Source organism: Lactuca serriola, chromosome 7 (genome assembly GCF_051521515.1).
Source record: "Lactuca serriola cultivar US96UC23 chromosome 7, Lser_US96UC23_V15, whole genome shotgun sequence".
In the NCBI taxonomy this organism is placed as follows: Eukaryota; Viridiplantae; Streptophyta; class Magnoliopsida; order Asterales; family Asteraceae; genus Lactuca; species Lactuca serriola.
The window spans coordinates 102767096-102789684 of NC_136414.1; the positions used below are offsets into that span (position 1 = coordinate 102767096).

General features: G+C 33.4%; 3 protein-coding genes and 1 pseudogene across 3 annotated transcripts; 2 read left to right on the forward strand and 2 right to left on the reverse strand.

Annotated features, from left to right (window-relative positions):
- Positions 1-803: 803 nt before the first annotated feature.
- Positions 804-6225, forward strand: LOC145061442 (RNA recognition motif XS domain protein). The gene is made up of 3 exons (XM_079008913.1): positions 804-1870; positions 4044-4345; positions 5619-6225. Exons 1-3 carry the CDS (start codon positions 990-992, stop codon positions 6011-6013), a joined length of 1578 nt encoding a protein of 525 aa, XP_078865039.1. The 5' UTR covers positions 804-989; the 3' UTR covers positions 6014-6225.
- Positions 6226-7024: 799 nt separating this feature from the next.
- On the reverse strand, positions 7025-9290 carry LOC145061441 (FRIGIDA-like protein 4a). Its single transcript, XM_079008912.1, has 3 exons — positions 8280-9290; positions 7994-8169; positions 7025-7758 (listed from the first exon to the last, which is right to left on the reverse strand). The coding sequence occupies exons 1-3, from the start codon at positions 9175-9177 to the stop codon at positions 7249-7251; spliced, it is 1584 nt and encodes a 527-aa protein (XP_078865038.1). The 5' UTR covers positions 9178-9290; the 3' UTR covers positions 7025-7248.
- Positions 9291-12929: 3639 nt separating this feature from the next.
- On the forward strand, positions 12930-15685 carry LOC145064260 (uncharacterized; annotated as a pseudogene).
- Positions 15686-18722: 3037 nt separating this feature from the next.
- On the reverse strand, positions 18723-22351 carry LOC145064262 (uncharacterized). Its single transcript, XM_079011742.1, has 4 exons — positions 22248-22351; positions 20464-21157; positions 19310-20377; positions 18723-19214 (listed from the first exon to the last, which is right to left on the reverse strand). Exons 1-4 carry the CDS (start codon positions 22349-22351, stop codon positions 18723-18725), a joined length of 2358 nt encoding a protein of 785 aa, XP_078867868.1.
- Between the last annotated feature and the right edge of the window lie 238 nt (positions 22352-22589).

Genomic DNA, 22589 nt, shown 5'->3' on the forward strand with positions numbered 1-22589 from the left:
TTTCCGTACCGGTAACATAGCAAAGTAACAAATTTTGATGTCATGTTGACAAAAATCTATAGAGAAACAAAAACAATTATTAAAATAAGGTAACACATTAATTTACACATAAATGCATTTACTACAAAACCTATAAAATATACAAAAGAAAATTTTGAAAGAAATTTACATTATCATGATTAACAGTGAGGAGTTGAAAGTCATCCATCTTGCTTCAAGTCACACGCATTGATAAAAGGGACTCAAGAACAATAAAATTAAAAGCCCTAAAATTAATATAAAAACATGAAGTACATTGGTTAAGGAATCAATAAAGCCCTTTTATGCAACAAAAATTGACCTAAGAAAAATTGACACTAACATAAACCAATAAGTCAATGAGAAGAAAGTCTCACTGTAGGGAAAATTGAAGAAGATGATTGTGATGAACGACTCTAATGATTGGCCGTCCAGGGAAGAAGAACAAACGCGTGATGAACGATGAGGCAAGAACGCGTGTGAATATTGAAGTCCTTTCCTAGGCTAATAGGGATTTTTATTCTTCTAAATAAAACTACAATTATTTTGTAAATAATTTTCAAACTATCCCTTTGGTAAATATTTTTCAAAACTATGATATTTTTGTAAAAAACTCATCGTTTCTTGCCCTCCATATGCTGGTTCCATAGCAAAAAACTTGTAAAATCGACTTTTCGCAATTCCCCCGTCTAGCTGCAAAATCAAGGACCTCCGTGGTTGTGTTGAACGGATAAGACAACATTTAAAAACCCATTCCATCACCAACCTTGCAAACCGAATCCTCATTTTTTTCATTTAAAAATGTTTCAATCTTTAGGTTTTACTTTTACCATTTGGTCAGTGTGTTCTTGGCAATAAAATTACAACGGAATCCTCATCCACTTTTGGGTCTCCTCTTTGAGAAATGAGAAGCATATAAGCTCAGACTGCGTGGGGATCTCGCTACTTCCAACCATTCAGAGAGGAAAGAGATGGCCGGAGGTAACCCTGTGAAGGGCTCATCCAACAAGCCATCAGCTTCTTCCTCCGCTTCTCACCACCGCAAATCTAATCGGGAATCCGGTCCCAATAACACTGCATCTGCCCCTTCCAAACCCTCTCCTTCAAAACCGCCATCTAACTCCAAACCCTCCCCTTCTTCCAGACACAAACCATCTCCAAAGCTCAACCCCAATCCAATCCCCTCGCCCCATCCCAGACCCGAAAACTTTGCACCACCGCCTTTGCCACCGCCACCTCCGGCGTATGGTTTTCACATGCTCGATCGCAGAACAATCATTCTCGCTGATGGTAGTGCTCGCTCCTACTTCGCTTTGCCACCGGATTACCAAGATTTCCCCCCGCCGCTCCCTAGGCCCCCAATGCGGCCTCACGGCCCGGAGCCTTGGTTAGGGTTTGATCGACAATTTCCACCCGGCCGACCGATCCCCGGAGGGGATGATCAATATCGTCAACAGAATCAAGATTATTGGAATTCGCTAGGACCTGAAGGCTCTCGTAAGAGGAAATTTGGTGATGAAAGAGATGGGAGAGAAGTGGGTGAGGTCAACGACGAGTTCGCAAGGCAAAGACAACAGCTTTTGCAGTATGGAAATATGATTTCAAGTTCTAATGGATCTCATATGGCGGGCCCAAGTAATCGAGTTCAGCTTGATGAAACGAGGGCACCCAAGTATATGAGACCTGAAGGGGAGTATAGGAATTTGCAGGGTAGGCATAATGAGATTGATCCAGCAAAGTTTAAAAGTGCATTTATGAATTTTATCAGACTGATAAACGAGAATTCAAATCAGAAGAAGAAATACTTAGCAGATGGTAAACAGGGTTCTCTTCAGTGTCTTGCATGCGGCAGGTTTGATAAAGTTTTAATTTTTAATCTAGTATTTCAGTTACTGATTTCTTCTATTACGTTTTATGGAGAAGTGCTTCTGCGTGCTATGCTTCTCCTATTACTGATTTCTTCTATTAAGTTTTAATTTAGCGTTTCATTTACTTCTTTAACTTTTATTTAAATCTGTTGTGTGATTGGGATGTAGCATTTGATTCAATTTGGTATACAGTGCAGATGCTGTGCAACACTTGGTATAAGTTACAACTATGTTTTATATAGTATTACATAGCACTATTATCTATGTTATAGGCAACAACTTCGATCTATCATAATGGTGTTTAGTATTTAGTTCTAATATCTACCATCTTATATAGGATGCTGAAATGGTAGCAGTATATAAGTTTTCAATATACTGTTTATTTACAACATACATAGAACTATAGAAGTAACAAACTGTGAACAACTCTGTTTAAGGTTTTTTGGTGAAATTGTTGTGATATAAGTATGGAAAAGGCTTAGGCCCTCCATTTTGACAAGTTATAGTTTAGAATGTTTGTAAAAGTTCTTGTGGTTGCACATTCTTACACCAGATTTTGCTTAATTGTAGCTTTAAGCCTCTGACTAAGCCTTGAAGCTTTCATCATAATTACTCAAGAATGTAAACCTTTAGATTCTTTCCATACAATTCTTGGAATACTCTACATTGAGTGATATACATGTCTTCTTTATTATAGGTTGATTATTGGGTTTTAATTAATTATTTCAGTTACTTCTTTTAACTTTTACTTGTAGTTGTTGTGTGATTGTGACTTGTGAGATAGTGTCTGATACAATTTGCTAGTTTACTGTAACAAAAAGTACAATAGTGTAGATGAATAACACATGGTAATATATATATATATATATATATATATATATATATATATATATGACAGCTGGTGTTATAGCGTTGTATATATTTTTTAGTATATACATAGAAATAACAGAATATGAACTTTTTGTTGCCATTTTGACAACATGGGCATGGCACGATAACAAGTGTATAAGTAAGACTGTAAGAGTATATTCTTGATCAACTTATAGTTGGATTTATCTCAATGGTTATGGTCTTATGGATTTCTATAATTCTCTTGCAGGAGTTCAAGGGCACATAGATATTGTTTTAGTTGTGTTGGCTTCCTAGTTAGTTACAACTTACATAATGTGAATCTCCTTTCAAGAGTCAATTTGCTTAGTTATGGAGATGCTAACCTTTAGCCTTGTTTTGTTGCTGAGGAACTTATCAATATATATATATATATATATATAGCCATTACTTTGCTTAATAGAATCTAATCTAACATATCTATATTGGAGAAATTTTTGTTGTAGAGTTAGTTTCTCAAATGTATTTTGGTGTCTTTTTAAACCGACTTCTTTGATTGTATCCCTAATTGCTACTTCTTCCATCTCTCCTGAAGCACATGCTGGTTGCTGCTAGGTTCTCTATACTGTTTTTAGGTCTTAAAAAGGGATTCATATGTGATTATATGTTGCTCAAGGTTTTTTGGTGAAAGTTGTTGTAACGAGTAAAAGATCTAAGTCTAGTGCTCAGTAATCATTCAGGTGTGAGTGAAATCATTTGAATTGGAGCCATTTCTATCTGTTTTTAGCCCTATATTACAGCAGGATATAGATTCTTAGACTAGCTTTTGTTAACTGTAGCTCTGACTAGGGCTTGAAACTTTCATTATAATTACTCCAATTTGAATGACATGCATGTCTTCTCTTTTATAGATTGACTATTGAGGTCAAATTCAATATTCCATCCAGTTACTTATTTAACTTTTACTTACAGCTGTTTTGTGATTGTGAGATAGTGTTTGATATACTTTGTTTTTTGGTAGGGATTTTGAATGTTGGATATAGCCAGGGTAGGCCTGTTTCTTTTTCTCCTTTTTGTGTTTTTGAACTATGATTTGAAGGTTATTTTGGTCTTATGTGTGTTTGATTTTCCAAAAAGCTTTAAGCTAACTCTAATAAGCAGTCAGTAGTCGACATTAAATGATATGATATGATATGATACCCATAGTCATAGTCATAGCCATGTGTTGTTTGTTATGGAGATTATTATTCATAGCATGATTTAGTAGGGTGGAAGGAAATTGAAATTTGAAATTTGAAATTTGAAATGAGCCGTTTTATGCAAATTCAGGTCCTCGAAAGAATTCCCAGACATGCATAGCCTTATCATGCACACATACAACCAAGAAAAAGAAGTTGCTGAGCATTTGGGTCTTCACAAGGCTTTGTGCATATTGATGAGCTGGAACCACATGATGCCACCTGATAACTCCAGGTCATATCAGCGATTATCTGGCCAACAAGCTGGCGCTGACCGGGATGATCTCATTATGTGGCCACCTCATGTCATCATACAGAATACAATTACTGGGAAGGGTAGAGATGGACGTATGGAGGGTTTAGGCAACAAAGCAATGGACATGAAGCTTAGAGGTATATATTTCTTTATATATCTTGCTTCTTTATATATAATTATATATATAATTGGTAATTTACTCCAATGCCCTCCAAATTCCAATGCTTAACAACCCATGAAGATGTTTTCCTATCCTATAAGGCTATAATACATTGTGCATTCTATACATGTATAATGTGATGTGCATTCTCTACATTTATAGCCTGATTATTGTATTAATCAGGCCAAGGATAAATAGATTAGGAAGTGGTCAAATAGGCTGAACTTACAGAATAGAACAATCGTACATAACATAAAAAATCAAGTTGGGTTTGGTATCTGTTTAAATGGTTATTTTTTTGAAGTTTTGTCTACTTATTGTTTCTCCATCTTTCTCTTTCTAGAGGGACAAAAATTGCACTCTCAAAAGGGTGGGAGTGGGACAGGGACTTGCTCTTGGTCTCTTTTGTGTAAAAGACGTAAATGTCCTCCCCTCCCCTCCTCATTCTTGTCATCAAGAATAACCGTAGAAAGTTTGTTGTAACAAACACATCCTTAAAGATGTTAGTTGTAGTATATGTTCCTTCTTCTATATCTCATTTGTGAAGATTAGTATTAGTCTCCACTAGGGTGTTAAGGATGTTATATTTTTGAATTTAAGTGTGCAATAGCTAGTTGTTGTCATGTCCTTGAAGAACCAATCAAAGTTTTCCTGGATATTCTCATGTAGTGACCTATCCATTCTTTTTTTTTTTCTGTGTGACATCATTACAAGAGAGAGTACCATGGAACAGCAATTAGAAAGCTGTTTCACAAAGTGGCTAGGATTTAGTATTTTTATATCTCAGATTAGTAAGTATGGTAGACATGATTTTCATGAAATGCAGGATGCTTATTTATTGCAAGATATTTGCTCGTCTATTACCCTAATTTCTGTGGGCCATTGAAGCAGTTAAAATTGTCAAATTATATGATGTTACTTTACTACATATAAAATATAAGTTTGGGAAATCATTGTGTTGTTTAAAATTTAAATTTAATTGTTGGTTACAAAAAGTTTGTTGTCCTCCTAATAGGGAAATGATAGTTGCAACAGATTATGCATATAATGTTTTGATGTTTTAAGTTGGATCATATGGAGTATGAACTCAAAGGTCCAAAACCTACAACTAACATTGCATTATTAGATTTAGAGCTACAGCTACTTATGCAATCTCTGCATGTTAGTTCAAGTCAAATTGATGTTTGTATCCATCCATGTAAATGTTAGATATGGATCTTTATATGTGGCATGATTTTTGTACTCATCAGATCTTGGATTCACAAGCGGAAAGTCAAAGGCAATGTTTGGGAGAGAAGGGCACTTGGGGATAACTGTGGTTAAGTTTGGTGGTGACCACTCGGGTCTAAAGGATGCCATGAGACTTGCAGATTTTTTCGAGAGACAGAAACACGGGCGTGGCTCCTGGGCATCCCTCAGATCAGGATCAGGTTCAGGGAGAGATGAAGACAAAGATCCAAATTTTGTCAAGTTTGATAACAAGACAGGGGAGAAAGAGAGAGTCTTGTATGGCTATTTAGGAACCGTGTTTGATCTCGACAGCCTGGATTTTGATACTAAAAAAAAGGTCACAATCGAGAGCAAGAGAGAAAAAGCACAGCAACCACACCCAAACCCAAACCCAAACCCTAACCCTACTACTTGATATCATTTATTTACCAACAACAACAAGTCTAGTAAGGTACACCAAACAAAGTATGCTGTTTGGTTATATATGTTTTATTGGGTTCGAAGATAGAAAGTAATTAACACATGGGGCTTTCGGTAAAAATTGGTTAGAAGTAGATGTTGCCTTTGGACATGTACATTTGCAATTGCAATCGCTTGGTTTTATTTATTTTCTTGATGTTGCTGTTAGTTATTCCATATAATCATTGTGTTGATTTATATGCATGCATGCATTTATTTGTTTCATAGGTTGGTAGAAAAGTAAGTTGTAAATACCATCTTTGTTTTCATCATTCTACAACCTTTTTTTTAAGCCACATTTGTTACACACTTCAAAGACGTGACAGGTAATATTATGTTTGGTATGTGATTGGCTCATAGGATGCAGACCACAATGCTGGTGAAATCACTTATGTAACCACTAAAAGGTCAAATCTGAATTGGTAAATTAAAAGCCTTTGAACTCTATCATCCAGAAGAGATTGGAATGATTCGGTATTAAATGATTTGGTTTTACAAACAGCTGTATTAGAGAATCAAATGGACAGGACATTTAATTTTTTGACATATTTCCATTAGTTTATACATGAATTAAGAATACCTTTTATTACTTTTGGCTTCTAATGTTATCATCATTTACAAAATCTTTATATTAAATTAATCAAATATATAGAAAAACGCTTTCAGATAACGAATAAGTTGTACTTGCAAGGTTGTTAATATAAAAAAGTCTCATTTCAATGGTAAGAAGTACTAAAAAACTAACTGAAATAAAAAGATATCAGACAATATTAAAATTTTTTTGCATCAGTACACAACAGTTTTTTGTCATAAACAACAATATATGCATTATAAAGTACAATATTATAAAACATCAATTGTTGTGTATGGAAAAAAAAAAAACTATTGTGGACAAATTATCTCCCATCCTAAAAAGCTTATCTAGTCACATATATATAGCACACTCTTATAAAGACAAAAGACGTAATTTATATGCACCGATTTTAACATTATTTTTTTAACATTTAAACTACTTTTTCACATTAACAGTGTAGTGACTGACAGCTTAATCAACATTAGAAATACAGACAGACAGGAAAGATATTAACGTACATTACACCAACTACCATTAAAAGGTTAGTGATCACAAATCACATTAGACAATAAGAAGCATTATGAATTCAGCCTGATGTCATGTCATGTCATTGATTGTCAACGATAATAAGCATGCTGGAAAGCTGGTGACATGCCATTCCCATATCCCCCGTAAGCAGCAGCCGGAGGTGGAGGAGGATAGTTCATCGGAGGAGTTCCCGGATATGTGAATGCCGGAGAATGTGGGGCGGCTTCCGGCGAATAGGCGGCATAATGATTTACAGGCGGACTCCTGTTTCCATGTCCATAGACCGAATATTGCGGTGGTGGATATTGGGTATTATGTGATGGAGACCTCACGAATGTTGGTGGGGCCGGGAAAGAAGATACATATGTGTTTGTGATACGCCCTGCTTTTGCTGGCGGCATGGGTCCCACGTTGCAGGCTCTGGTTCTTTTGTTGGCGGGACTCGTGGCGGCTGGCCTCTTTTTCTCTATCTTCACCTTCTCCAACTGTTGTAACCGTTTCTTTAGGTTCTCAGGGGGAAACTCAGCCTCAAGTTTGTATTCTTCTATGCATTTTATCACTACTCTTAGTGCAGACTGTTCTTTACGTGCAGCTAGGTGCTGTAAAAATAATCAAATAACAGGGGCAAAAGGGTAAATTTAAGTTTCCAACTCATTTTCATTATTCTCGATCAACAGTGCACTTTGAAAAATATATCCGATTGTGTAGCAATTTATCAAAATACAAAGCTTTTCTAAGAAATGTTTGACAAAATTAAGCTCATAATCATAAACTGAGATGTGAAATGATTAGTAGTATTTATATTTTATAGATGAAAAAAGGGGTATTTAATACCTGGGCACGTCCAGAATTGTTGGGATCTTCCATGATTGATGTTGCAGCCTTCTTTGCATCCTTGAGAAAAGCTTTTAGCAAAGAAACAGGAGGAAACCTCTCAACAAGGCCAACTTCATGGGTGAAATGCACAGCATCAACCTGTTGTCCTCTGCTAATTAATTCTTCAATCATATCTGCATACACCCAAAAGGAACAACAAACATTTTTCTGTAAATTTCTTGAATTTGGTAATTTAAATGCTTCAAATACCATTGGCGTGCTTAAAAATAATGTAAAATTTTACCAGGCATTTGGTCACCGAGGCCAAGTGAAACAGCGAGTTTAGGCATCTGTTTACGCCAAGCAGAACCAACAACGAGCTTTCTATACAAATCGAAATCTTCATCTTTGACAATCCCGAAAGTTACTAAATGCTGCAAGAATGTATGAACTTCGGGTGCTTTCACATTCTCAATCCCACCACGCTCATCCAAACTCTCCTTCCACGTTTCAGCGATCTCCTTGGCTGTTTTCTTCACACTCGGTGTCACAAAAGCTCGTGAATGGCCTAGTATCGGATCAATCATCACCGGAATCAAACTCTCAAGCATCAAAACACAAGCCCAGCCCAAATCATTGACGCAATCCGGCCTCTTGTCCACCGGAAAAACCTCCGATATCGCCTCCAATACGAACCTAGCAGGATCCACACACTCGGCCAAAGCTATAGGAATTGTAGCTCGCATCACATCCATTTCTTTCTTCCTGGAAGAGATAAACCCCCAAAATCCTAATGAATCCATCTTCACACAGAAGGACTTCAACCTCAACAGCAAACCCTCGGAATCCTCAACTTCGGGATTATCTTCAGCGTCTTCGCTTTTGCTTGTTCCGACTGCAGCTGCTGCGGCTTTCATGGCTTCTTCTACTTTCCGGATAGCGATGGAGACGGAATTTTCAATTGTGGTTTCTCGTTCCTCGAGGGAATTGAGGGAGGTTTTAGTTTGGGTTTCTAGGGTTTTGATCTTGTCCTTGATAGCATCAGATTTCTTGAGGAGATTTTGCTCCAACGAAGTGAAATGATCGGTAAGTTCTTTCCAGAGGAGAGTGCAGCTGGTCATGAGCGAAGCCTGGCGTTGGAACTCATCGAAGCTCGGCGGCTGAGTTAACTCGCAGGGATCAGGGGTAGACATGGAACCCATAATCGATTAAGCTTCGATGTGTTCTAAGTCATGGATACGAGGAGAAGAAGAAGAAACCCTAGAACTGTAGAGGGAGAGAGAAAGTGGGAACAGCAAGAATTGGTTGGAGGGTGCTGGTGGCGATAAAAAGGCAGGTTAGGGAATGGGGTCGCAAGATGACGTGGTTGATTGTTATTGGGCCACGTACGATGTTTGTTACAAACATAGAAGGCATGCGTACGATAAGGAGACCAACAGCGGTATTTACCTGTATGTTGATATGATGCGCCGTATACGTGTCTAGAACTCCAGCGTTCTAGTACTAGTAGTGTGACCACAGCGAGCCATGCTTTCCAACCATCTGCACGTGACAAGTGACACCCATTATGTTCAGATAAGTTCTAAAATTAGTCCTTCAGGTATATGAAAATATATGGATTTAGTCCATGTATTTATTTGTTGAATAAATGGTTTTGAGAAATTAAATTATCGGTATTAGAGTTGACAACCATTACTCTATTGGTATTAGAAACTATGTTTAATTCCAAAGTAAAATGACTACTGTGGCTTATCATATCTATATTTCTTATTTAAAAACCTTACAAATATTAATCTGTTTAGTTTTAAAACTCTAAAATCAAATTAACTTATAAACCCTAAACGACAATTGTCGTTCAATCAAAATGTTTGTTTGGAAGCGAGTTTCCCGTTTTTAGTTTTTAACAAAATATCGATTTTAACAAAAGTTTCGGTTAGGAATACAAGCTTTTAACTATTGGTTTAATCAAAAACTCAAAATCTAAAATCTACTTCATGTAACGTTTTTTTAAAGGGAAAATTGATAGCGAAGGTTTTCAGGTCAGATTTTGCGCACTGACTAATCTCCTGTTAAAAACATGAGATAATGTCTCATGTTCTGAAGTCATTGCAGTTGAACCTCCATGACCACAAGAGCTAAGTAATATCATGATTTGAACATAAATCAATGAATTACCACGTCTTTCATATTTATTATCAAGTCACAACAACCCAATAAAAAAAGTTATTGGGTTTTTTAATCAATTTCCAAAATGGCCTATAAAAAGGTATTTATATATTTATTTTTTTAAACAATTTTCTATTTATATAATGTTCAGTGTTGTAAAAATCCCGATTAATTTCCGATTAACCCCTAGGCGTTACTCGATCGATTAGAGTGCGTCTAACGATTAATCCTTACATACATAATGACTGAAACATGACAACTCGATGAAAATGTAACACTTTGAAGAAGTTATATCTCAATAGAAACTATTTGATGTATGATTAATGTTCTATTTATCATTTTAACCTATTTTGTTATGATATTAGTGGTATTTATAAATTTTATATGATATTAGTCATATTTAATATTTTAACATCTATTAAATTAACAATTAATGGTCCTCGATTAATCTCCGTCTAGCCAATTAATCCTTTAACCCCAGTCCACCGGCTAGTTAATGTCGAACGATTTTTACAACCTTAGTAATGTTATACATTTCAAAAGATTCCAATTATTTTTGTGAAACATTTCAATAACAAATAAAAACTATAGTTTTCATCTACGAGATAGCTTTTTTAATAAAACCCTATACATATATATATTCTTCCACAGGATTTTACAACACATATCTATATGAACGACACGTTTCATGATGTGTAAATGTGATAGATTTTGGGAATAAGCTGTGCAACCGTTTAGATGGAAATAACAATGAATGAAAAAAAACATTAGCTGGAAAGAAATAAAAAGAAATGAAAGAATGCCACAATAATTGATATAAAAAAGCAACTCAATTATTGATAAAAATCTCTATAGGCGTCATCAAGACAACACAAAATGTATAAACACCTCTAATATTGTGAAAAAAAATCTGAAAAGTTATTCTCAAATGGATATTCTGAAAACTGAAACTAATGGGTGTTTGAAATTACTTTTTAAGCCTAAAAATTCTTTTTGTAAATGTTCTTTTTATAAAAGTTTTTTTGAGAAATCAAAAGCCAAAAGTTGTTTTTAAAAAGTGTTTGGATAGTATTTTTTGATTTTTGAGTGTTATTTAACTTTAAAAGTCTAAAAGTTACAAAAAAATCACATTTTCTTAATTTTTGTAAACTTACTTTTTTCTTCTTTACAAAAAATTATTTTGAAAAGAACTTTTACATCTTCCAAACATTTTTATAACTTTTAGAAAAATTAAAAAACAAATGTTATTTAAAAAGTATTCCCAAACACCCTCTAACTTTACAGAAAATAAAAATAAATAAATCACTAATTCCTATAGAACAATAATTGTAGACTAAGGAAATAAATCACCTAATAATGTGATTAAGAAACAACTTATTGTATAAGTAAACTAAAATCATTACTTTTATCATGGGATTATCTCTTCTATCTTTTATCCAAATGCAACGAAATTTCAAATGTCACTTTTTTAGGATTTTTTGGATGTCTTTAGCATGTCCCCTTAAAGTTGCATGGCTTTTGGATAGGCACCTAAAATAATTTTATGCAATTATGCTCCAAAACATGAAAGGGTGCATGTGCTGCTGAATTTTTAACTTGCACTCAATTGAACCAAAATCATACTTATAATTTAAAGTATATTTTACTTAGAAATAAACTTCATACAACATCTTAATAAAACTTTTTTCTTAAAACAATTAATATGAACTGAAAGACAAAATTTTATAATGGGTCCTTATGGTTTGCAAAATATATCATTTTGAAAACTTTAAAGAAAAACGTTACACCATTGGTCCATGTGGTTTGTAAAATTATATGAAAAGTCCTCATGTCGTTAATTCTAACTTTTTAGCTGTTAAATTTTAATGAAAAAGATAATTTTTTATTTTAAAATTTTTGGTTTTCTATTTTTTTTATAATTTTTGTTATGTATGGTTTTTGTAACTTTTTTGTTGATTCAAAATAACCAAAATTAGAAAAATCATAAATAACCAAAATTATAAAAAAAATAGACAACCAAAAAAACTCAAACACCAAATTTGTATACTCTAATATATTCATATATTTTACATTTTTTGGAAAAGGTCAAAACAAAAGTTATCAAATGAATGAAAAATAAAATGAAACAACTAAAAAAACAAGAATAGAAAAAAAAAAGTAATAATTTTTTTTTTAAAAAATACGAAAAAAACCAAAAAAAGATTAAAAGTATAAAATATATTAATATATTAGAGTATATTACAACTTTGGTGTTTGAGTTTTTGTTTTTTGTTTTTTTATTTTTCATTACTTGAATCAAAATAAATAAAAACAATACAAGAATAATAAATAACTAAAATTATAAAAAAAAATAGAAAATAAAGGTAAAATAATGATAATGATAAATGCAAACATAAAGTTGCTAACTATATTAACTATGGAGTATCCAAGTAAAAAAAACATGAACCGGAACGATATAAAATTAAAAAAGAATAAAAATAAATCATTAACGTTTCAATTCACAAATAAGAAAAAAATTAAAAAAGAAACGGTTTTGACATGGTTTATCGAATTTAAGTTTATTTAATTGAATCAAAATAAATAAAAACTTTAAAAAACCTCAAATAACAAAAATTATAATATAAAAATAGAAAACAAAATGTCAAATAGATAAAAAAAAAGATATCAAATTGTTGAAATTATATATATATATATATATATATATATATATATATATATATATATATATATATATATACAAAATTTATATTTATAATTTATCTATATACAAAATTTCAAAATTACACAAATGGTTCTTGAGGTTTGTAGTATATTACAAATTTGGTACAAGAGTAAAATAGTATTTTTCATTAAAATCTAATAGCTGAAAAGTTAGATTTAAGAACAAATTACACGAATGGTCCTTTAGGTTTTGGTTTTTTCCTTAAAGTAGTCCCTACGGAGGTTTTTTTCCCTCAAATGGTACCTACAAACGTTAAGTTGCACGCGAATAGTCCCCGAGTTGGATGTCCGTCCATTCCAACGTTAACCTGCCCCCATGTGACTTGCACATGATGGTATTTATGTCATTTATATATATACTAATTTCAAAGTACATGATGAACAGGACTTCTCTACGATTGGTTGTTTTGTTTTTTTTTTCTTTTCCGTTTCCGTTTCCTGTGTTTTCTTTATTTGTGAGAAATTTTTTTCTTTTCCAGCATCTTTGTTACACCGCTAATGTAACCAATAAAAACGGGTACAGTGTCCGTTACGTTGTCGATGTTCTCACCGCCTCTCATTCTATCATCTTCGGAGAATCCTTTTCGTTTCTGTGGGTATCGCTTTCCCCTCATCGCTTCCACCTCTCAAGATTCTCAGTTGCTTGCCTTCTTCCTCACTCCTCAGCCACTAAAAGCAGCGAAACATCTTCCCGCCTCCGATGCTTCTAGGGTTTCCGCTGAAGAAGATTTAGGTTGAGTGTTTTCACTATTGATGATCCCTCCACCGCCACAGTCTCCCGTCAAAAACCCTATCACCCTTACTATCAGTTGAAGGAGTTCTCACTCTTGCTCTTAATCACTTGCTCCACAACCGTCGGCATCGCCATCTCTATCTTCTTTTGTCGCCGGAAAAGAGAACGACGGAACCGATATATTATGCTTCACCACTCTTTCATCTGATAACATCATTTTTCTCTGTTGTAGTCGAACCCTAATTACGTATGTCATTGATCTGAAGCAATGATTGTAAATTTTCAGGTGGATTTTATTGATCACAAGGACTTTTAGACAAAGGTAATTACTTGAATTGATTGCAGTTTTATGTTACTAATTTATTTTGGTACGCCTATGCTATTCCGACTTCATTATACGATGATTTGGCGTCTTATTTTTTGTATTATATTTGTGGATTTTTGAATATGGTGAAGAAGTGACAGCAGAGCAAAGTTGATCAGATTAACTGCATGGCAGAAGAAGGTGACATGTAAGATTTTGCAGATGGTGTGGATGGAGGAGAAAACAATGGTGAAGATTGAAATCTTGATGATTACTAAATGGTTAGTGTAAGAATTAAATTTCATTCCTTTTAGTGTTTTTAGTCCAAAATCTATCATCAAATGTATATGTGTTATAATCTACCATGTAATACACTTGATTTCGACAATTCATATCTTTTTAAGTTCTAATTTGAGCAGCTTACAAAGGTGACAGATACGTCCTCTGCTCGAGCAAGATCAGGAAAAGATATCCAGGGCATTCCATGGGAAAGATTGAATATAACAAGGGAAAGTTACAGACGTACAAGACTTGAACAATACAGAAACTATGAAGACATTCAATTATCTGGTGATGTTGTTGATAAGGTACTACAATATCTACTTTCATAGACATAATTCCTTTTTCTACTCTTCATATTATGAAACATTGTTGTTGTATGCAGAAATGCAAACAAAATTCCAAAATTGGTAACTACTATGAGTTCTTTCATAATACAAGATTAGTGAAACCTAAAATCATTCATTTTCAAGCATATTAGATTGATATTACCTAAAAGCCCTAAAGATTCTAAAAATTTATGTGGTATACAGCTAAGGAACCTGATATAGGCTACCTCAAAGCATGATGTGTATCTCATGTGTAACAACTCAATCATGCACTGCTCATTAATCACAAAACCCAACTGAAAATCTAAACTTTTCTAGGCACGTGGCACCTACTGAGGTACTTACTTTTATTTTCATTCATCATATAATGTTGCTGAAGTTGCAAAAAGACGGAAATTACATTGTGTCTTGACTCCCTTAACTTTAGACCTAAACTCAAGAATTTTAATTTCTTTGTTCATTTTTTTTATACCTTTTTGAGAATTGAAAATCTGAAATTTGTTTTGGGGATAGAGAAACATGCAGGTAGTTTGATGTAATGGTTTACACAAACTCGAATTAGTACACTAGCACTCAATGATGATTTCTTGGAGGCAGGAAGCTTTCAAGGAAAGCTTGCTTGTGAGGTAATCTGTTATAAAAATATATTTTTCTGGGATTTTGGTAAAAGATTTAACCATAAAATGTATTATTAATTTAGTTTTAATACGGAATCTTGATGTATTATATGATGCAAAGATTTGGATAAACAGTGAATGATTTTTTGTACAAGGACGACTTGTGAAGATAATGCTATAACAAATGCTATTGAAATATACGACACCTTGGAAGTAATTGTGAAGTAGGATGTAAATCATGCAACTATTTTTGTTATAAAATATATTTTTGAAAACGTGTTTGTTGATATTTTGATAAATGTGGTGGTTTGTAGTGGTGGAATGCATTTAATGGCATCAATTAATGATTGTGGTGTGAGAGAATAGGACATGGAGGGATTTTAGCTTGTGAATCACTTCCGCTTTCCTAGGCCAGTCAATGTGTGTGTGTGTGTTTTTTTTGGTTCTTATTTGGAATTCCTTTAGATAGTGTTTGTTGTCATAGAATTAGGGGAGGAATGGAATGGCTCATTCCATAGAAGTGAGGAAGACATGTTTGTTTTCTCTGATGGAATGGAATGAGCCATTACGAATGTTAAGAACAAACTCATTTCGTTGTAATTATTTGTTATATAAAAGTGAGGAATGTGTTTGGTATGATGGAATTCAAAATTTATGAATAAAAATTGGTTAAGTTGCAACTTTTCATTCCATTCTAGAATGAAATGAAGGATTAACAAAATGGAAGGAGTCACATTACAAATTAATGGAATGAGTGATTCCATTCTGATTTTGATTCCATGAAATCAAGAGGTAAATTTATAGAATCAAAAGTTAAAAATTAACTCTCCGAATGCAATGCAGGTGTATGACTAAGTTTGTGACTGGTCTCTTTTCGGTGGGAATGTTCTTTCACCTCTACAATTAGGTACTAAAAAAATATTGTAGGTTTACAAAAAAAAAAAAAAAAAAACTTGTGGGTGATTCAAAAGTTATTATGTGGTATTAAAGATTTAGAACAAAGAGTTGTTCTAAATTTGGTAACCGAAGATTGTGCTTGGATTTGAATTCGATTGTTGTTCTCTTAGTTTAAGTTATTGGTTTGTAAATGTTTAGAATTTTATTTAAGCTGAAAGTTAAAAGACATGGGTGATGGTCAGGGAACCAAGCCTGCCAATGCCAACAAAGGGAACGCAGCTACCAACCTTAGAAGTGAGTGTTTTAACCAAATCATGTATTTTACCTACAGATGGTGTAATGCATATGAACTTAGTCACTAGCTTTAGTTGGTAAAAGAAAAGAAATGTTTTTTATGAAAAATTCTAATGATTCCAATGAAAACCTGATTTATGAGTTAAACCTCACGGTTTATTATGAAGGGAAAATTTCACATACGTCCTTACAAACATTAAGAATTACGTTTATATCCTTTCAAAATTCATAATTACATATATATCCTTGTTAACCTAGTAAACTCACGTTTATATCCATTTTTATAATTTAAAGAGATATAAATTAATTTAATATCAACAAATATATTTAGAAGTAAAAAATACATATAGATTTACCAAAATACCCTTTACACATTATATCTAAAAATAAATCGTATTCCTTTTTATTGCTAGAAATTGTTAATTAGGTTTTGAGGGGAAAATAGAATCCTCAGTCGTCGTGATCGATCAGCCAACCAAGCACCTTTCTCCATCGCCAAAAATCGAGTTCCATCTCTCCCTCCCATCTTCCGGTCTCCATCACCTTCTTCCCTCTTAGTTGTTGTTCTTTTCTTCTATTCTTCTATTATTCCCTAATTTCTACCAAATTTGTTTCACAATCGAAGCTTTTTGATTTGTCGGGTGTAATCGAATCGGGTTTTTGATCATTGGGTACAACCTGTCAAAGATTTTTCAAATAATCAAAGTATTTGATCTTTGTGGATTTTGTTTCGAGTTTGATGGAGTCGAGGTGGTTACAATGGCAGCTTCGAAATCTGTTGCACAGACGTACTACTGGAGGGAGTATTTTAAGAGCTCAAATCGAGTTCATGGGTTTGTAATTTATGCTCATTGTCTGTCGTTTTTCTTTGCTAGTCTGAATCGGTGTTGTAAGGCCATAGTTATCGAGAGACTGCCATCTGGAGTATTTGCTGACCCATTTGAGCTACAACATCTTACTCAACTTGATTGTAAATTACAGTGATACCCTTCAAGTAATTTGTGTAGCATGTTTACCTCAAAAAGTTATATTACGTGTTTTTTTTTTTTTTTTTTTTTTTTTTTTTTTTTTTTGCAGTGTTTACTGATGCTTTGGGACACTGATTTAGAGTTGTCAATGTTAATTCTTGTGCTTCATTGAACAAATTAATGGAAAATTGAGAGAAATTACCACTCCTTATTGATTTATTAGCTCTACTATTTCTGTGAATGAAATCCTATACACTACAATATTTTTACTAGCTTTTATTTTCTGTCTTCCTCATTTTCTTACCAGGTTATTCTCATATATTTTTAGAGTGTGAAATACATGACAGAGGATGAAGGTGATGATGTTGAAAGCAGTGAAGATGAAGATGAAACCTGTTTGACTGGTCAAAGCAAAAACTCATCTCAAAAGATCAAAAGTTATGATAGAGTTAGCACTTGTCCTTATCCCTATGTAAATGAGGAGAAGACACGAATTGGAATCACAATTGAGAAGGAAGAGAAACCTAATGAAGACTTGTCCTTATGTTTAATGTATTTTAAACAATTTAGAAAAAAAAAATCAAGTTTTTTCTTATTATAGGATCATACTTTCAATTTATTTGGGTTATAGTAATGTACATCCATTTTAAGTTTGAGTTTATAATAAAAGTTCTTTTGTTCTTGGTCAATGAGTGAGCAATGTACTTTCAACTATTTGCTTATAATAGCATCCTACTTGTAGAAATGGTGCATATGCAGAAAAACATTATATAACTGGTCCATAGGCAGGAAAACATTCCAAAATTGGTCCTTGCGACTGAAAAGTATTACAGAAATGGTTCCTGTGCAGGGAAACATTGCAGAATATGTCCTTATAATACAAATACATTTCGTAAATGGTCCCTGTCCAAAAATACGTTATATAATTGGTCCCATATGTAGGAAAACATTACAGAATAGGTCCTTGTGACAGAATAACATTACAGAAATGGTACCTATTTAGAAATACATTGCAAAATTAGTCCCCCGTGATAGACAATTATTGGAAAAATGGTCTCTATGTAGGAGAACATTATAGAATAAGTCCCTACGACAGAAACTTATTACAGAATAGGTACCTGTGACAAAAAACATTACCAAAATGGTCCACTCCAGAAATACATTACATAATTGGTCCTCTGTGAAAGAATATTATTATAGAAATGGACTTTGTGCATGTGAACATTACAGAATAGGCCCATGTGACAGAAAATTATTACAGAAATAGTCCATTTGGAAAAAAAACAATCATAAAAATGGTTCCAAATTAAATACATACGTCTGATCAAATTTTTAACAGTCTTTCCCATGATAAATCCTACTGAACAAGATTAAAAAAAAATAACAATCTATGCAGAAAGAATTAAATACTAAAATGCAATCAAACTCATAACAAAAACTCATGATCTTTTGTGTTCTTTCTTCTTGCTAGTGGATGTTTCATCAAAACCTTGATGGGCGGGATTTTTGCAAGTCCTTTGATGGTGTCCATACATACCACAACGTGGACATCTGTGTCGTTTCTTGGGCTCGTCACGTGGTACAATTCTATTCTTTTTAGGTCGTCCAGGCGGCCGTTTTATAATAGGTGGGTATATCTTATCGACTGTCTCTATATGCACCCATTGATCTTTTCCGGGCATCGGACCAATTTCTAAAGCATATGCTTCTTTAAATTTGTCGACTGTGAAATATGTATCAACATATTTGTCCCAACTAGGCTCCCTTGTGAAAGCAATAAAAGCAGCTGCATGTACACACGGAAGGCCTGTAACTTGCCATTTTTTACAACTACATTTTTTCTCATCCAATATAACATCCCACCGACTTCCTTTGTAGTTCACTTCTGCTTTATTATCACTGCTTCTACAAACTTGAAATTCACCCAAGTTCTACATGAGAAAATAGACAAGAAGAAACTAATATTAGGAAAAATAAATATGTTTAATGCAAAAAAAAAGTGTATATATACAGTTCCTTAACTTACCTTAGTGATTGTTTTGAGATAGTTCTTTGCTTTTGGAACTAGTGGTCCTTTCCATTTTTTCACCTTACTCCTTTTCTTGTCAAATCGTTCCATAAGCTTTTCCCTAATTGCATCAAGGAGATCAAGCACTGGTTTATAACGTATGTCACCTACCCAAGAGTTAAAAGTTTCTGAAATATTGTTGGTGATGTAATCACACTTGACAAGTGTGCCAAACTTACTTCTACTCCATATCTTTTTATGGTTCTCATTCAAATATAAAATTGCATCTTTACTTACAGTAGCAATTTCATTTAACAATCTGTCATGCTTACTAACAGAGTAGGTATTTGCAGCCTCCCATAGCTTGCTCATGAAAAAGTCACCTCGATAATGTTTCTTGAAGTTGCTACATAAATGTCTTAAGCATTCTCGATGCTCGATATCAGGATAAACCTGTGTAATAGCTACTTCTAACCCTTTTTGCATGTCAGAGGAGATAACAAGACCATTAGGTGTACCAATCGCTTTTTCTAGTGACTTGAGAAACCAAGTCCATGATTTTGTATTCTCCGACTCAAGCACACCATAGGCTACTGGAAACATACCATTGTTACCATCTATACTTGTGGCAGCGGCTAACACACCATTAAATTTCCCTTTCAAATGACAAGCATCAAGCCCAATGTAAGGACGACAACCAGCAAGAAAACCCTTGTAACATGCTGTTAAAGATATAAAAAAGCGTAGGAAATGTTTTTTGTCACCCACTGTCTGTAAATCAATCTCCACGATACTTCCTGGGTTTCTCTTTTCAATTTCCTGTTTGAAATCATATATATTTAGATAAGAGTCATCCCACTTGCCATACATATCGGTATAAGCTTGCTCCCTTCCTCTAAAGACTCTCATATATGGTACTTCAACATTGTAGCTATGCATAAGCCACTTTTTCAGGTCGGCAGGAGAGACATCGCCTTCAGATTTCAACTTGTCGGTTACAACATCAGCAATCCACCCTTGAGTGGCATGTTTGTTACCACACTTGTTGCTTCGAGTACAAGAATGAGTATCTACAAATTTCTTAACCTACAAAATTTCATAAAAAAACATATAATTATGTTAACTTAATAACAATGTCGAAAAGTGTAGTATTTCTTAAATTTCATACTTACTTCAAACGTAACCCCATCTTGTGTAAGAGAAGCATGAATTCTCCATTTGCACTTTTTATCGTCACAACATGCTGTAAGTCTTGTCAAATCACTTTTCTCAATGACATACTCAAATTCATTTGTTAGTGCATAATGGTTTAATGCTCTTCTAAAAGAAACTGCACTTGGGAATTTAGAATTCACTTTCATAAATGGATTTATCTTACTATATGCATAAGTTTCACCATAATTTAGAAGCTCATATTCATTATCAGAACTATGAAGACTATGATAACTTTCTTGACTTAGGCAAATTGAGTCTGTCTCATTTTCATCATCAGATTCATCAATAACTTGATCTTGACAACTAAACAATTTACAGTTATACCTTAATTTTTCGGTTGTCACATAAATTGTTACTTCTTTCTCCTCATTATACATGCTAAGCATCACCATGAACCTCTCATCATTATCAAGTTCAATAAAGCATTGCTCTTTTGCATGTTTGTCAACAAATACTATTGACAAAACAATATCGCTTTGTGATGGATAATGTTTTTTCACCTCTTCAAGTAGATGATTTAAGCCGTACGAACATGTGTCTATATAGAGAGATTTTGTAGATCCAAAACAATATACTTGCCTACATGAGTTCCTAGCTAACCGAAAGAAGCCTCCATATTTCAGTTTAAGCTTGTATTTCGATATGACTTGCCTGACAACCATAATGAAAAAAAAATTAATGCAATTGAAGGGCCACATAAAATATCATTCATCTTATTTGTAAGAACTTACTCAATTATCGGGGAGTGAACACTTATTTCCCATGTTGGTGTATCAATCTCATCACCCATCAAAATTAATTGAATAAAAAGAGATTACCTGTTGCGATTATAAGACGATGAGATGAAAAATTAATCAAATGTAGAACCACAGTTAATAGAATGTATTCTTTGACAAGTCTATTGACCAAACCGGATGTTTTTGACCTATCAATGTTCATTATGTTTGGTATTTCGCAATATGTATTCTAATTTGTCGTTATTTCTAACCATACCAAATAATTAGTAGATAACTTGGAATTTACAGTTTAATACATGATCTTAAAAAAACACTATGATCGGAGAGACTAAAAATATATATGTGATTAAAATGCGCCTTCTGATTTCTATTCATAATCAAATATGCAATCAAAATTAATCAAATGAGGGAAAAAATATACCTGTGAAGAAAAAGACGGACTTTATTAGTCCACTGTGATGAAGAAGCACAGAATGCAAGTCGAATGATAAAGAACCACAAACTGCAAGTCGACCTATTGGAGGGTTTTTCTGTTTCACGTGGTGGACTTTTCCCACATTTAATTAGGTTTAATCCTAATTAATTAGGTTTAATCATAATTAAATGCATTTAGTTGTAATCTTTAATAATGTTTAAAGGGTATTTTGGTAAATCTATATGTATTTTTTATTTCTAAATATATTTGTTGATATTAAATTAATTTATATCTCTTTAAATTATAACATTGGATATAAATGTGAGTTTACTAGGTTAATAAGGATATATATGTAATTATGAATTTTGAAAGGATATAAACGTAATTCTTAATGTTTGTAAGGACGAATGTGAAATTTTCCCTATTATGAATTACAGATGGATGCAAAATCAAATGATTTTTAATTTTCACCTTTAAAATTCACTCTTCTCCTTTGTACTTCTTCTTTCGTTCTCTTCTGTGTTCAAACGTTTCAGATTTTGGGGATAATACGCTGACCGTGTAATATTTAACATCAGCTTTTGATCACCAGCTCCCTGCCCCACCACCAGCTGTTTCTGCAATCCGATGCTCAGCGCTCGACATCAACGCTTGATAATGAAAACTTTTGTTGTGTTTCTTGAATTTTGTCATTTTTTAAACCTTTTCCTTTGGGTATTTTTTTTTAAACAGAGGAAGAATCAATCTAATTATGTAATAATTATTTCATATGCCTGTGTTTCTTCGTTTTATGGTGCTTAAATGATTCTTTTTGATTTCATATTTTGGTGTTTTTAATGGGAGAAATCCATCTTTATTCTTGGATTAATACATAAAGTAAAAGATCTACTTGCAAGATGTAGCAACATACTTTCATTTCCGATCATGTTGC

What these genes read in the sequence shown, in the direction of transcription:
- LOC145061442 (XM_079008913.1), top strand. Translation starts at nt 990, where the DNA reads ATGGCCGGAGGTAACCCTGTGAAGGGCTCATCCAACAAGCCATCAGCT. An exon ending in CAGTGTCTTGCATGCGGCAG is followed by an intron (nt 1,871 to 4,043) that starts GTTTGATAAAGT and finishes ATGCAAATTCAG; the next exon opens with GTCCTCGAAAGAATTCCCAG. An exon ending in AATGGACATGAAGCTTAGAG is followed by an intron (nt 4,346 to 5,618) that starts GTATATATTTCT and finishes TGTACTCATCAG; the next exon opens with ATCTTGGATTCACAAGCGGA.
- LOC145061441 (XM_079008912.1), bottom strand. Translation starts at nt 9,177, where the DNA reads ATGGGTTCCATGTCTACCCCTGATCCCTGCGAGTTAACTCAGCCGCCG. An exon ending in CCTCGGTGACCAAATGCCTG is followed by an intron (nt 8,170 to 8,279) that starts GTAAAATTTTAC and finishes GGGTGTATGCAG; the next exon opens with ATATGATTGAAGAATTAATT. An exon ending in ACAATTCTGGACGTGCCCAG is followed by an intron (nt 7,759 to 7,993) that starts GTATTAAATACC and finishes TTATTTTTACAG; the next exon opens with CACCTAGCTGCACGTAAAGA.
- LOC145064262 (XM_079011742.1), bottom strand. Translation starts at nt 22,351, where the DNA reads ATGACAAAATTCAAGAAACACAACAAAAGTTTTCATTATCAAGCGTTG. An exon ending in GGTGGTGGGGCAGGGAGCTG is followed by an intron (nt 21,158 to 22,247) that starts GTGATCAAAAGC and finishes TATGGTTGTCAG; the next exon opens with GCAAGTCATATCGAAATACA. An exon ending in AAGATGGGGTTACGTTTGAA is followed by an intron (nt 20,378 to 20,463) that starts GTAAGTATGAAA and finishes GAAATTTTGTAG; the next exon opens with GTTAAGAAATTTGTAGATAC.